Source organism: Oncorhynchus gorbuscha, linkage group LG09, assembly GCF_021184085.1.
Source record: "Oncorhynchus gorbuscha isolate QuinsamMale2020 ecotype Even-year linkage group LG09, OgorEven_v1.0, whole genome shotgun sequence".
Taxonomy (NCBI): Eukaryota; Metazoa; Chordata; class Actinopteri; order Salmoniformes; family Salmonidae; genus Oncorhynchus; species Oncorhynchus gorbuscha.
The window spans coordinates 34,287,503-34,302,949 of record NC_060181.1 but is presented as its reverse complement, the minus strand read 5'-3'; the positions used below and the strand labels follow the sequence as shown (position 1 = coordinate 34,302,949).

Genomic DNA, 15,447 nt, shown 5'->3' with positions numbered 1-15,447 from the left:
CTGGTGTTAATGTATCTCTACAAATAACATTGTATTCCAGATCTTCAAGGTAAATCAACAAATGCCCATTCAAAGATGGCCACTCCTGTACGACCCATTTCTAGTCTAGAAAAGGTCAACTGCTTTGTGATAAATGGCTTTGAGACAAATGGGTTTTTCACAGGCAGGAAACTGCATGATACCAGACCCTCTGTCATCTAATAGCCGGTGAGTTATGTCCGCTTTGCTTAAACGTAGTGGTGGGCAGTGTCTGGTTTACCTTTCACTTAACCTTCAGAGTGGCAGTCAATAGGTTCAATGTACCAACCAGCTTTGGTAACAAGATAAAGGAGGGTCTGTGTCTGCCTACTCATGCATGAATCCTTATCATTTCTAATGTCTGCTGGTATGTGGGATTTGGTGCATAAAAGAACCACTGGCATATATTGTTGCATTCTTGTCTGGAATTTCAAAGACATTGGAAATATTTGCTTATTTCCAAATGCATGAAATGTACTAATATTGCATTCTTGTTCTCATTTGACCAAGCTCAGAGGAAACTTTTGTCATCTTTATTATTCATACTGCATGTAACATCTCAGGAATGCACAACAGGAAATGTGTTTGGATCAATGTATTGAATATAGGAAACATTATACATGAAACAAATAACCACAAACGTGAAACTACCTGTGTGTGTGTGTGTGTGTGTGTGTGTGTGTGTGTGTGTGTATGTGTGCACATGCATCTGTGAGAGATGATTTTAGTGGTTTTAGAATGTGTGAAATATCATAATTACATACCATGCGGAGACATTAACTTGAAAACACCTGTCAAATAAGTAATTTGTTTTTGTTTACTTTCCAATTTACAGTAGTAACTCCAAGGACTCAGTATAGTAGTATAGTAGCCACCAGATGGCTTCAAAACACACCTCTCTTTATCTCATGTTTTATGTTTATTGTTTTTGAAAGCACACACTGTAGCACTATGAATTGGTCATGTTGCGTCTTATCCTAGTTCAGTGAATATGGTGACAGGAGCCACAGAAAGGCAATATATCGTCCTCTGGACAACAACTCAATTTGTCAATCAACCAACACTGCAGTGCATTGTGTCATCACCCAAGCCTAAAGCGTTACCAAGAATAGAATTAATAACATACGATATTAGGGTAAAACTCTCTACATAAACAATGCTTTCAAATTACAGTGATGCAACTTTACTGTGCTCTGGGGCACTTGCATACAATAGACATTCTCTTATAGAGACAGTAAATAGATTGTTTTCCCATGCTTCAAACAGTCCACAGGTAGAGTTGCTTTGTCAGAAGATTATTCACTAGGCCCCACCCTTTCCCTTTAACCCTTTACTCAATTGGGGAACAGTCTGTTTGCATTGGTACATGCATGCATTGTTTAGGTACGTTACTACTGCTTGAAAGAAGGCAAATGCGACCTTGAATTTGCTTTGCACTGTCACATCAAAGCTCTATCACAAACTGAATTAAGGTGTTAAAGGAACATTAGGGCAAGGTGTTTTTCATGTCACGTAAAAAGCTCACAAAAAATGGTCCAATTTGTAAGTCGCTCTGGATAAGAGCGTCTGCTAAATGACTTAAATGTAATGTAAATGTCTAAGTAAAGATAGCAGTAAGAAAGAGCAACGTGTTATAATATCTACAAAACATTTTTGTCAGAGTATTGACACTTGACAGTGGGACTGTGAAGAGGGTTAGAGCCCTTCCTTTTCCTCTTCAGGCTGGTTTTCGAAGAAGCTGTCAGCATAGTTCAACATCTGATCCAGAGCACTGAGTATCAGGATATCAGTGTTCTGATTCAGCTCCAGCTCCTGGCTGTAGTTCTTCACTGGCAGAATACCGGACACAGGAATGCCCAGGGATGCACTCAACTCCTGGATCTGAAAGACAGATACACACACACCACCAAATGCAGTGTGGTTGACCACTTACTTTTGTATACATAAATAACGATCTGCTCAAGACGTAAGAGGCGTTAAGGATTAGGATTTAAGATTGACTCATTTTATTTAATTGCCATTGCCAAACGGCTCACCTTCCTTTGTATGTAGTGGCTCATATAAACATTCTGCAGATCTTCTGACACTAGGGGGCAGGCCTCGTCCACTTTGGTCATTAACACCAGTTGGGGAATACCTAGGACAAACATGCAGAACAAGACAATGAATATGTCAGGATGTTTAAATATGAGAGAATTCCATACAGAGTTACCCATTGAAATAGGGTACACACGTGGAACACCTTATGGAGTGTTTCTTCATAAGGTGTTCCGTATTTCTTTGGAAACAGGAGTTGAAAGCACCTCATATTCATAGAGCATTATGAAACTGTAGAGAAAAAAAAGCTATAAATCACACAATGCCCCTTATAATCACAATATACAACATTCATGCAAATGATATCCACATCCTCTTGTGCCTTTTTGTTTTATCGTACAGTTTCATAATGCTCTATGACACACTATAAGTATATACAGTATAACAGTATGTACAAATATGTCAATTATAAGAAGGCTCATTGATTTGACACTGACTCGTCCCTTTTCAAAACATATCGTCCACCATTCGCTCACCTATCTGATTGGTCTTCTTGCGAATGGCGGCAAACTTCTCCACAATTTTGGCAGACATCAGAGAGACTCTGCAGGCGTCCACCACGTACACTACACAGTGGATCTGATCCTTCAGACTGACATGCTTACGATACCCAGGTACATCTTCACTCAAGGGCGTCATGGGATTAAACTATAAATTACAAACATGGAGTTTTTTGTTTGTTTGTTTGTTGGTTTGTTAGATTTGATCAATGGTGTCTCTCCTCCTACTGCTAGGAGGCGTTGTGCCTCCAGACAAGTCTGCATACCTGGTAACGGTCCTGAACATGGCCTTTGTAAATGTTGACTATGTCCTCCATGTCCAAGCCAGCTCCTGACGCCTCCTCCAGTCCCATGGTGTCACACAGGATCAGGGGTATAGGCTCACCACTCTTCCCCGACTTGATGGTGAAGGTACGGAACTAGGGAAAGATAAGACAGTCAGCACGCACCTGGGTGGTTGGCAATAGTGGCATGTGGGTAAAATCCCTGGGGAAGCCAAGCCAGGGGGAAAAAGCCATATTATAACCTATGTGTTGTGATAATTGGGCTGTTTGCTCGATAACCTGTTAGTTCATACGCCTTGACAACGTGATATACAGACCTAAGGCCGAGACAATAAGAAGACACAGTGGCTGAATAAATTCAACCACACCTTCGTTCCATCACAAAACCGGAGCAGTCCTCAATACATATTGCATGTAACAAACAGTTACATGACCTACAGCATGGTCAAGTTAATGTTTCTGACATTTTTGGAGTACTAAACAACTACTGATTTAGAACAACAGTTACTGCAAGTCGCAAAGAAAAGAGGCACTGCCTCCACTATTCCAGCACCATTTTGACTTAAACATTTTAACAATCTAATCACCGATGTTTAGTCTAACACAGTGACAACTGAAAGATAACAAAAAACGATTTTGTCCAATCAACATAAGCTAAATATGATGTGGATGTCCATCATAGCCTAGTGATTTGTGTGTGTGTACGTGCAAGTAGAAAAAACACGTTGACTTACCCTACTTGTAGAGAAACGCCAATACCATCCACCCCTTTCATGTTGCCTAAATGGTCTATGACTCACACAGTACACACTTTGTTTTTTGTTGTACTAGGCTACCTGGCTAAAATGCTTGCTACCTAACCTAACTTCCTTTCATGGGCAACGATGTGCCAGGCCAGCTAGTTAACATCATTAGCCTACTCCTACATTTAGGTACATATTGAACTTCCATCCTCTCAGGCCAGTGACACCATGTCTGAATTTATGGTTGGATCAGAATCACCGATATAATCATTGGCCAGTACAGAGAATGATGTAAAACCACAAGTCCAAATCCCTATCTCCACCCATGGCTAATTTAGGAAAATGAAAATTTTAGCTAGCCTGATGCTTTCTCTGGTGAAAAACATTCGGCCTCTTGCGAAGTGAAGGAAATGTATTAAACACTGAGCGATGAAAGACACAGTATTTTGTTTATTTTTTTCCATGGTCAATTTTTGGGGGAAGCATGGCTTCCCTTGGCATCCATTAATACATGCCAATGGCACGGGACCAACACACACATGCATAATCAACACACACATTAGATGTGGTACCTGGTCAAACTGACATAAGAAAGCACCCACCCATGCACACATACACATATTACCTGGGTGGTCAGGCTGGTGCCTGCGCTGCCACAGATGGCCTGACTGGTCATGTTTCCTCTGAAGATAGAGTTGACAGAGTTGAAGAAGCTGGACTTGCCAGCCCCAACAGGACCCACGAGGAGAACCCGGGCCTGACTCACTGACTTGACATCAGGCTTATAGTTCTTGATTTTCTCCTTCAACTGCCGTTTCCTCCTGGAAAGTCAGAAAGGTGCAGGGATAGTTAAGCACAATGTAATGTAATGTGTGTGTGTGTGTGTTTACAGTTATGCTTAAAGTTAGCATTACATACTCAGAGGTCCACTGCATGTTTCTCCAAGTCTTTGTCAAACAACCTCCCAATTCTGAATGGGGAGAAATTAGTTTGAATGATCTTTTACAAAGGTAGGATTATTTAAATTTTTTGGGCATAGTAAATTCAGAAAATGTCCAGAATATATCTGCAGTAATAGTGGAATGATAGTGTTTCACAAAGAGATTTGTTTTGAATGCAGCCTAGTGCTAGGTGAATTGCAACAGCACTAGGCTTCATTCAAAACAAATCTCCACCTTCTCCGCATCCCATTTCCCGTAACATGGCGGAGACTCGCGCTTGAGCCTTTAACCTTCGGTTTTGGTCCACCAGATTTAAAACTTCTGTAAAAACGATATTTGTTGTTATTGAAAATATATTTCACAGTGATTTAGATTATTAGTACAATTATTCCCTACACTATTCAGTGCTTGATTTCTCTCATAAAGTGAACAGTGTAGAATTTTAGCAACCAGGAAATGTTAGAGCGGTTCCCACTAGATAACGCAGCCACAAAGTCAAAACAGCCTTCCCATTTTGACAACAGATGCCGCTCCGTTGGGAGAAATCAATAGGAGAATATCACAGCCAATCACAACACTGGTGGGTAAGGAATACGGTAAAGCACTATAATTCCACTATTACTATATTCTGAATTTTCTTTTAAATTACAATGCAAAAACAAAAATAGATTGTGCAGCACCTTTAAAACATATAATGTTTGTTATTACAACAACCGTAGACATGTAGGTGTGACATTGTTTCAAAATGTAAAACAAAATTGTGCACTGAAATATCTTCTGTGGTTAGGAGCCACCATACTCCTAAGTAGGTATGTAAATATCACTCACCCTCCACTCTGTAAACCTCACATTCAGTCAGCTGCAGGTCGTCGCCATGCATATGTGCTGCCTCAAAGTTATAGCTGTTCCATGCGTTATATTGGACTGTAGCTGTGTCATTGAACAGAAACACCAAGGCACCAAAATTCGGGCCAGTGTTTTCATCTGTGAAACCATACTGGCCATTGGCACTAGACACACGCAGTGGATTTTGTCTTTCATCATTGATGCTGTAGAGGAAGGCCTTGTCGTCATTAATAGGCTGCCCATTCTGAGTGTAGTCTTTGCTGGTGTAGGCTCCAAACAGGAAGCCAGCCTTGTTGTAGGCAGCGACTAAAGTGGGTCCCTGGCTGTTGCAGCGTGCGTGAAAGGCAGCTGCCGTGTAGCCTTGGACACTGGCTTTGTACAGCAGACTGAGTCGGACATGGCCGAACAGAGAAAGCAGTTTCTTCTCCTGATCACCTGATAGACTGGATGTTACCACACTCATGGTGACACCCAGGAGGTTTGGTAGGAAAGACTCCTGATAGGAAAGACAAATAAATCACGTGCAAGGTTAAAAGAAAAACGTCAAAATCCTAAGTCTGGTTCTGCTGATACCTTTCTTGGCCATGTGGCCAAGCCACATGGTCAAGAAAGGCGACAGCAGAACCAGACTTAAATATGTTGGTGTGACATTGTTTCAAAATATTAAACAAATATATTTTTTCACATTATGTGTGGTTAGGAGCCATCATACTCCTGAGTAGGTTGGAAAATGTCGCCACTCTGCACATCTACTTAATTAGCAAGGCTTCATGGCAAGCTTGAGGTGTGTTCCAGCTATTACTTTCAGTTCCAGGTTGTACTTTCCAAGATGTCTTGTAGACATCGCAGAAAGTACGAGCTGGAAACGAAAGTATAACAGATTGTACTTGAAAGTACAAGATGGACCCGAAAGTAAAAGCTGGAACCAACTTCAAGCTTGCCATGTGGCCTTGCTAATTAAATCAAAGCTACTAAATGGTTAAAGGTGTATTTTTTATATTATTTAAATCTGTTCAATAGACAGTTCAACATACCCACTTATTCTAAAATCATATAACTTAGAAATGCCTCATGAGCGCAGTACAGCTGTCTTAATCCATCATAACCCAAGTTGTTTCAATGTTTGCAAACAATATCTTTGTAAACAAACAATATATCGTTTCAAAGCACTATTTGAATATAACTTTTATCTCATGGTCTACCCTCCATAGCTTTATCCAATAATGTACATTCTCCAGCTTTGTCCTTCAGCTTTATAGCAACAAAAAAAAGGCGGACCACCATTTGACTGAAAAACGAATCAAGGATTGGGCTTTTAATGTCAGCTTGCTATATGTTTAACAGTACAACAGGCACACTACGCAATTAACACACAGAAGGGAATCAGGTCCTTAACCAACTTACCTGCAAATTATTCAGATGGACTGTATGTCTCTCCGTTTAGGCAACCAACCAGAGTAAAAACATTATGTCCTTGTCTTATGAAAAGGAGGCTGTCTACATTTCAGGGACTTTCCAAAAGAGGAAGAAACGGTGCAGGAATTCCCACATGCATAAACGCCCCGAATTACGGGCTGCAGTTGCACACGATTGGGAGTCCTCTGGAGTCTTAAGTTTCACTTTCACTTTTATAAATTCAACTTCTAAAGCTAAAACACCCTGAAAACTGCCAGTAGCCAAGCAGCGACTGCTGTCCCAGCAGTGTGTTCAGGGACCACCTTGAATGGTGGCCTTTTCAATTCAACATGTTGATTATTGTCCCCTCCAGTCCCTATCTACCCAGTCCCCAGAGTGTTGCGGGCCGGTGAAAAATATTGAGGGGTTGCTGATATGGAAGTTGCACAGACCCATGACCGTCAGAAAACCTCTATACCAACCCCATCTAAGATGCCAATGAGCTTCAAGAAGGCCTGATTCGAGGCATGTGCGTGTCCCTGAAAATATGTGGGCAGATAGTCGGCAATGGGACAGACAACGTGCAGAAGAAAAACACAGCTAGCTCTTTTGGTTTTTGTCGGATTGGATTTGCAATTTGTAGAAAGTAGTTTACAGATGCCTAAAAAATGTAATAGAGCACGACTTTGAATGAATGCTCATATAGTGCAATGAGTAACAACACTGTTTTTCATTTACCTTGATTTTTCAATACAGAACACTGGAACAAATATAGTATTAACAACAGCTCAGTAATATTAATATTGTGTAAATTACCACCTGCGCTTGTTTAAAATTTATTTATAATAAAAATAATACATGCCATTTAGAAAAAATGTAATGTATGGGTGCAGAATAAGCTGAAATACTTTAAAATGTGTCAATTTCAAAACGCTTTGGGGCTGTGGTGGATGGCAGAATGGAAGTTACATTGTGTGCTTGTTTTTTGTCAGAATGGGGTTTTCTTTGAATAACTCATCAGTCATTGGCAAGGACTGTTTATCATTGTGTTTGAAAACAGGGCAGTTTGGCGGAGGGTTGCACATTCAGGAACACAGAGCAGTTGTAACATACTGCCACCTACTGGGCACAGAAGGCAAACATCCTAGAGAACTAAATGGAAGTAATCGTACAATGTTTCAGAACACCAGGTTTGGTACGTCTTGGGTATTTTACTGTAAAAGCTTTGAGGAAAGGGGATATAATAAAGGTAATATACGAGCCACATTCATTTCTATTGATAGCAGTTTTCATTTGGACGCAGAGGATGCATTAGCAGTTGTGAACTACGGTGCCTTCAGAAAGTATTCATACCCCTTAAACTTATTCCATATTTTGTTTTGTTACATTTACATTTGACATTTAAGTCATTTAGCAGACGCTCTTATCCAGAGCGACTTACAAATTGGTGCATTCACCTTATGACATCCAGTGGAACAACCACTTTACAATAGTGCATCTAAATATTTTAAGGGGGTGGGAAGAATTACTTTATCCTATCCTAGGTATTCCTTAAAGAGGTGGGGTTTCAGGTGTCTCCGGAAGGTGGTGATTGACTCCGCTGTCCTGGCGTCGTGAGGAAGTTTGTTCCACCATTGGGGAGCCTGAATTTTTTTTTTTTTATCTCTCACCCATCTACATACAATACCCCGTAATGTCAAAGTGAAAACATGTTTTTACAAATGTTTGCAAATGTATTGAAAATGAAATACTGATATATTTTCATAAGTATTCATACCCCTGACTCAATGCATGTTAGAATCATATTTGGCAGTGATTACAGCTGTGAGTCTTTCTTGATAAGTATCTAAGAGCTTTGCACACGTGGATTGTACAATATTTGCACATTATTATTATTTTTAATTCTTCAAGCTCTGTCAAGTTGGTTGTTGATCATTGCTAGACAGCCATTTTAAAGTCTTGCCTTTATTTTCAAGTGTTTATATGGCACTGTATTTTAGGTTACTGTGGTGCTGAAAGGCAGATTTATGTCCCAGTGTGTCACAGATTCCCCTGGAACTTTCATTGTGGACACCTGGCCCCTATTCCCACTAATTTTATTTGTATATACAATGGGGCAAAAAAGTATTTAGTCAGCCACCAATTGTGCAAGTTCTCCCACTTAAAAAGATGAGTGAGGCCTATAATTTTCATCATAGGTACACTTCAACTATGACAGACAAAATGTGAGAAAAAAAAAATCCAGAAAATCACATTGTAGGATTTTTAATTTATTTATTTGCAAATTATGGTGGAAAATAAGTATTTGATCACCTACAAACAAGCAAGATTTCTGGCTCTCACAGACCTGTAACTTCTTCTTTAAGAGGCTCATCTGTCCTCCACTCGTTACCTGTATTAATGGCACCTGTTTGAACTTGTTATCAGTATAAAAGACACCTGTCCACAACCTCAAACAGTCACACTCCAAACTCCACTATGGCCAAGACCAAAGAGCTGTCAAAGGACACCAGAAACAAAATTGTAGACCTGCACCAGGCTGGGAAGACTGAATCTGCAATAGGTAAGCAGCTTGGTTTGAAGAAATCAACTGTGGGAGTAATTATTAGGAAATGGAAGACATACAAGACCACTGATAATCTCCCTCGATCTGGGGCTCCACGCAAGATCTCACCCCGTGGGGTCAAAATGATCACAAGAACGGTGAGCAAAAATTCCAGAACCACACGGGGGGACCTAGTGAATGACCTGCAGAGAGCTGGGACCAAAGTAACAAAGCCTACAATCAGTAACACACTATTTTGCCAGGAACTCAAATCCTGCAGTGCCAGACGTGTCCCCCTGCTTAAGCAAGTACATGTCCAGGCCCGTCTGAAGTTTGCTAGAGAGCATTTGGATGATCCAGAAGAAGATTAGGAGAATGTCATATGGTCAGATGAAACCAAAATATAACTTTTTGGTAAAAACTCAACTCTTCGTGTTTGGAGGACAAAGAATGCTGAGTTGCATCCAAAGAACACCATACCTACTGTGAAGCATGGGGGTGGAAACATCATGCTTTGGGGCTGTTTTTCTGCAAAGGGACCAGGAAGACTGATCCGTGGAAAGGAAAGAATGAATGGGGCCATGTATCGTCAGATTTTGAGTGAAAACCTCCTTCCATCAGCAAAGGCATTGAAGATGAAACGTGGCTGGGTCTTTCAGCATGACAATGACCCCAAACACACCGCCCGGGCAATGAAGGAGTGGCTTCGTAAGAAGCATTTCAAGGTCCTGGAGTGGCCTAGCCAGTCTCCAGATCTCAACCCCATAGAAAATCTTTGGAGGGAGTTGAAAGTCCGTGTTGCCCAGCAACAGCCCCAAAACATCACTGCTCTAGGGGAGATCTGCATGGAGGAATGGGCCAAAATACCAGCAACAGTGTGTGAAAACCTTATGAAGACTTACAGAAAACATGTGACCTCTGTTATATACCCTTTGTTGGCAATGACAAAGTATTGAGATAAACTTTTGTTATTGACCAAATACTTATTTTCCACCATAATCTGCAAATAAATTCATAAAAAATCCTACAATGTGATTTTCTGGATTTATTTTCTCATTTTGTCTGTCATAGTTGAAGTGTACCTGTAATTTGTAATTTGGGCTGAATAAAAGCCCTATAACGCATTCCTGTGCCTGTCTCCAAAATCTTTGTTACCAACGTGACAGAATAATCGACCATTGAGGGCGAGCGTGAACGACCCGTCCGACGACGTTGCGACTGGTCCATCCGGCGCCGCCGCAACTTCGGCAGCTGCAACTGGGTCGTCCGACGACAACGCAACTTCGGCAGCTGCATCGGGTCCTGATCGACTCACACTGCATTCCTGTGATCGTCCTGATTGTATTTGTATATATGTGCCATTTGTTCACCATGGTCTTGTCGATTATTGTTACTATGTCCGTTGGTGCATGTGATTACCTGTGCTGTGTGTTTTGGGCTGTGGATTGTGCAGATGATTACGGGTCTCATCGTGCGCTTGTGTTATTTATTCAAGGTACTCCTCGCTCTTTTGTTTGGGTTTCAACTAGAGGTCGATGATTTTTCAATGCCGATACCGATACAGACTATTGGAGGACCAAAAAAGCTGATACCGATTAATCGTCCGTTTCATTTTTTCATTTTTTGGATTGGATGCTCTTATAGGCACTTTAGAATTGCCAGTGTAACAGTATAGCTTCCGTCCCTCTCCTCGCTCCTACCTGGGCTCGAACCAGCAACACAACGACAACAGCCACCATCGAAGCAGCGTTACCCATACATAGCAAGGGGAACAACTACTAGAAGGCTCAGAGCGAGTGACGTTTGAAACGCTATTAGCGCACACCAACTAGCTAGCCATTTCACTTCGGTTACACCAGCCTCATCTCAGGAGTTGATAGGCTTGAAGTCATAAACTGCGCAATGTTTGACGCACAACGAAGAGCTGCTGGGAAAATGCACGAAAGTGCTGTTTGAATGAATGTTTACGAGCCTGCTTCTGCCTTCCACCGCTCAGTGAGATACTTAGATAGTTGTATGCTTGTATGCTCAGTCAGATTATATGCAACGCAGGACACGCTAGATAATATCTAGTATTATCATGAACTATGTGTAGTTAACTAGTGATTATGATTGATTGTTTGTTATAAGCTAAGTTTAATGCTAGCTAGCAACTTACCTTGGCTTACTGCATTCGCGTTACAGGCAGGCTCCTTGTGGAGTGCAACGAGAGAGGCAGGTCGTTATTGCGTTGGACTCGTTATTGAGTTGGACAATCGTTATTGCGATTGTTATGAAAACTTGAAATCGGCCCTAATTAATCAGCCACTCCGATTAACTGGTCAACCTCTAGTTTCAACCCTGATTTGTTACATGTCTCCCGAATCTTTGCAACCCCCGTGACACAGTGTCTGTTGTAAAACAGACTGAACCAGATTTTCCTCTTCGATTTAGCCTGTGCTTAGCTCTATTACTATGTTTTTGTCCTAATAAAACCTCCCGAGTTCTTGCCGATGACAACCATACCCATAACATGATGCAGCCACCATCATGCTTGAAAAGTCATTGATGTGTTGTGTGGGATTTGCCCCAACAATAACGCTTTGTGTTCAGGACATAAAGTTAATTTCCTTGTCATCCTTTTTGCAGTTTTACTTCAGTGCCTTATTGAAGACAGGATGCATGTTGTGTAATATTTGTATTCTGTACAAGCTTCCTTCTTTTCACTCTGTCATTTAGGTTAGTATTGTGGAGTAACTACAATGTTGTTGATCCATCCTCAGTTTTCACCAATCACAGCGATGAAACTCTATAATGTTTAAACATCACCATTGGCCTCATGGTGAAAACCCTGAGCAGTTTTCTTCCTCTTCGGTAGTAACTGAGTGTATTGATACACCATCCAAAGTGTAAATAATAACTTCACCATGCTCAAATGGATATTCAATGTTTGCTTTTTATTTTTTTTACCCATCTACCAATAGGCGCCCTTCTTTGCGAGGCATTGTAAAACCTCCCTCGTCTTTGTGGTTGACTCTGTGTTTGAAGTTCACTGCACAACTTAGGAACCTTATAATTGTATGTGTGGTGTACAGAGGTAGTCATTTCAAAAATCATGTTAAACACTACTATTATTGCACACAGAGTGAGTCCATGCAACTTATCATGTGAATTGTTGACACCAGATAGCTTTTCATATTTCATGAATTTGTCAAGATTTCTACAACAAAAAAAGGGGGTATTGTGTGTAGGCCAGTGACACAAAATATCAATTTAATACATTTTAAATTGAGGCTATAACACAACAAAATGTGGAAAAAGTCAAGGAGTGTGAATACTTTTCGGCTCTGTATATTAGGATGAGCTGTGTCTAAAATACAATACATACTGTACATATTGAGTAAGAAACAATATGTAAACAGTATATGAAGTGACCAGTGAATGTAGTTTTGTGAATGTAGTTGTACGCTATATGGCTATATTAACAACCCATACAATATCAAACAGGAAAAGCTGAAGCTGGACCTAAAATCTCTGCAGGACAAGCTTGTAACGGCTCTCTTCTATCTCCTCCTCTGACGAAGAGGTGGAACAAGGATCGGACCAAAATGCAGCATGATGATGATTCATAATATATTTTAATGAAGGAAAAACTATACATGCAGAAACTACAAAAATAATGAAAATGTGAAATAAAACGAAACAGCCCTATCTGGTGAAACACAAAGACAGGAACAATCACCCACAAAACACTCAAAGAATATGGCTGCCTAAATATGGTTCCCAATCAGAGACAACGATAATCACCTGACTCTGATTGAGAACCGCCTCAGGCAGCCATAGACTACGTAGACACCCCACAAAACCCCAAGACAAAAACACACCACAATAACCCATGTCACACCCTGGCCTGACCGAAATAAATGAAGAATAAACATAATATATTTCGACCAGGGCGTGACAGATCCCCCCCCCCCCCCCCTAAGGTGCGGACTCCCGGACACACATCAAAACAATAGGGAGGGTCCGGGTGGGCGTCTGTCCATGGTGGCGGCTCCGGCTCCGGCGCGGGACCCCACTCTATTAATGTCTTAGTCCCCCTTCCTCGCATCCTAGGATAGTCCACCCTCGCCGCCGACCATGGTCTAGTAGTCCTCACCCGGAACCCCACTGGACTGAGGGTCAGCTCGGGACTGAGGGGCAGCTCGAGACTGAGGGACAGCTCGGGACAAAGGGACAGCTCGGGACTGAGGGGCAGCTCGGGACTGAGCGGCAGCTCGGGACTGAGGGGCAGCTCTGGACTGAGGGGCAGCTCGGGACTGAGGGGCAGCTCGGGACTGAGAGGTAGCTCAGCACTGAGGGGCAGCTCGGGACTGAGGGGCAGCTCAGCACTGAGGGGAAGCTCAGCACTGAGGGGAAGCTCAGCACTGAGGGGAAGCTCAGCACTGAGAGGAAGCTCAGGCAGGTAGTTGGCTCCGGCAGATCCTGGCTGGCTGGCGGATCTGGAAGAGTCTGGTTGACTGGCAGATCTGGAAGAGTCTGGCTGACTGGCAGATCTGGAAGAGTCTGGCTGACTGGCAGATCTGGAAGATCATGGCTGACTGGCAGATCTGGAAGATCATGGCTGACTGGCAGATCTGGAAGATCATGGCAGACTGGCAGATCTGGAAGATCATGGCAGACTGGCAGATCTGGAAGATCATGGCAGACTGGCGGATCCTGGCTGACTGGCGGATCTAGCTGCTCTGGCTGCTCCATGCAGACTGGCAGCTCTATGCAGACTGGCAGCTCTGGCTGCTCCATGCAAACTGGCAGCTCTGGCTGCTCCATGCAGATTGGCAGCTCTGGCTGCTCCATGCAGACTGACAGCTCTGGCTGCTCCATGCAGACTGGCAGCTCTGGCTGCTCCATGCAGACTGGCAGCTCTGGCTGCTCCATGCAGACTGGCAGCTCTGGCTGCTCCATGCAGACTGACAGCTCTGGCTGCGCTAAACATGCAGGAGACTCCAGCAGCGCTGTAGAGGAGGAAGGCTCTGGCTGCGCTGAACAGGCGGGAGACTCCGGCAGCGCTGGAGAGGCCAGGCGCACTGTAGGCCTGATGCGTGGTGCTGGCACTGGTGGGACTGGACCGAGAACACGCACAGGAAGCCTGGTGCGGGGAGCTGCCACCGGAGGACTGGTGTGTGGAGGTGGCTCTGGACAGACCGGACCGTGCAGGCGCACTGGAGCTCTTGAGCACCGAGCCTGCCCAACCTTACCTGGCTCGATGCCCACTCTAGCCCGGCCAATACGAAGAGCTGGTATGTACCGCACCGGGCTATGCACCCGCACTGGAGACACTGTGCGCTCCATAGCATAACACGGTGCCTGCCCGGTCTCTCTAGCCCCCCGGGAAGCACAGGGAGTTTGTGCAGGTCTCCTACCTGGCATTGCCATACCCCCTGTGAGCCCCCCCCCCAAGACATTTTTGGGGCTGACTCTCAGGCTTCCATCCGCGTCACCGTCCTGCCTCCTCATACCAGCGCCTCTCCGCTTTCTCCGCCTCCAGTTCTTCCTTGGGGCGGCGATATTCTCCAGGCTGAGCCCAAGGTCCTTCACCGTCCAGTTCGTCCTCCCATGTCCAGTCCTTCTCTCGCTGCACCTTGGTGCGGCTACACTCCCCTGGTTTAGCCCAGGGTCCTCTCCCGTCAAGGATTTCCTCCCAAGTCCAGAAATTCTTGTCGCACTGCTCCTGCTGCTGTTGCCTGTTACCACGCCACTTGGTCCTGTTGTGGTGGATGATTCTGTAACGGCGCTCTTCTATCTCCTCCTCTGACGAAGAGGTGGATCAAGGATCGGACCAAAATGCAGCGTGATGATGATTCATAATATATTTTAATGAAGGAAAAACTATACATGCAGAAACTACAAAAATAATTAAAATGTGAAAAAAAACGAAACAGCCCTATCTGGTGAAACACAAAGACAGGAACAATCACCCACGAAACACTCAAAGAATATGGCTGCTTAAATATGGTTCCAGATCAGAGACAACGATAATCACCTGACTCTGATTGAGAACCGCCTCAGGCAGCCATAGACTACGTAGACACCCCACAA

At 43.2% G+C, this 15,447-nt stretch overlaps 1 protein-coding gene across 1 annotated transcript; it reads right to left on the bottom strand.

Moving 5' to 3' along the window:
* Positions 1–537: 537 nt before the first annotated feature.
* Positions 538–7,001, bottom strand: LOC124043436 (interferon-induced protein 44-like). The gene is made up of 8 exons (XM_046362049.1): positions 6,834–7,001; positions 5,412–5,925; positions 4,561–4,612; positions 4,268–4,463; positions 2,882–3,034; positions 2,592–2,763; positions 2,055–2,155; positions 538–1,899 (listed from the first exon to the last, which is right to left on the bottom strand). The coding sequence occupies exons 2-8, from the start codon at positions 5,890–5,892 to the stop codon at positions 1,714–1,716; spliced, it is 1,341 nt and encodes a 446-aa protein (XP_046218005.1). The 5' UTR covers positions 5,893–5,925; positions 6,834–7,001; the 3' UTR covers positions 538–1,713.
* Between the last annotated feature and the right edge of the window lie 8,446 nt (positions 7,002–15,447).

Bases quoted from the DNA above. Each gene is read 5' to 3' on its own strand.
- LOC124043436 (XM_046362049.1), bottom strand. From the start codon at position 5,892: ATGAGTGTGGTAACATCCAGTCTATCAGGTGATCAGGAGAAGAAACTG. The intron at 4,464-4,560 runs GTATGTAATGCT...CTGACTTTCCAG, and splicing joins AACATGCAGTGGACCTCTGA to GAGGAAACGGCAGTTGAAGG. The intron at 2,764-2,881 runs GTATGCAGACTT...TGTAATTTATAG, and splicing joins ATGTTCAGGACCGTTACCAG to TTTAATCCCATGACGCCCTT.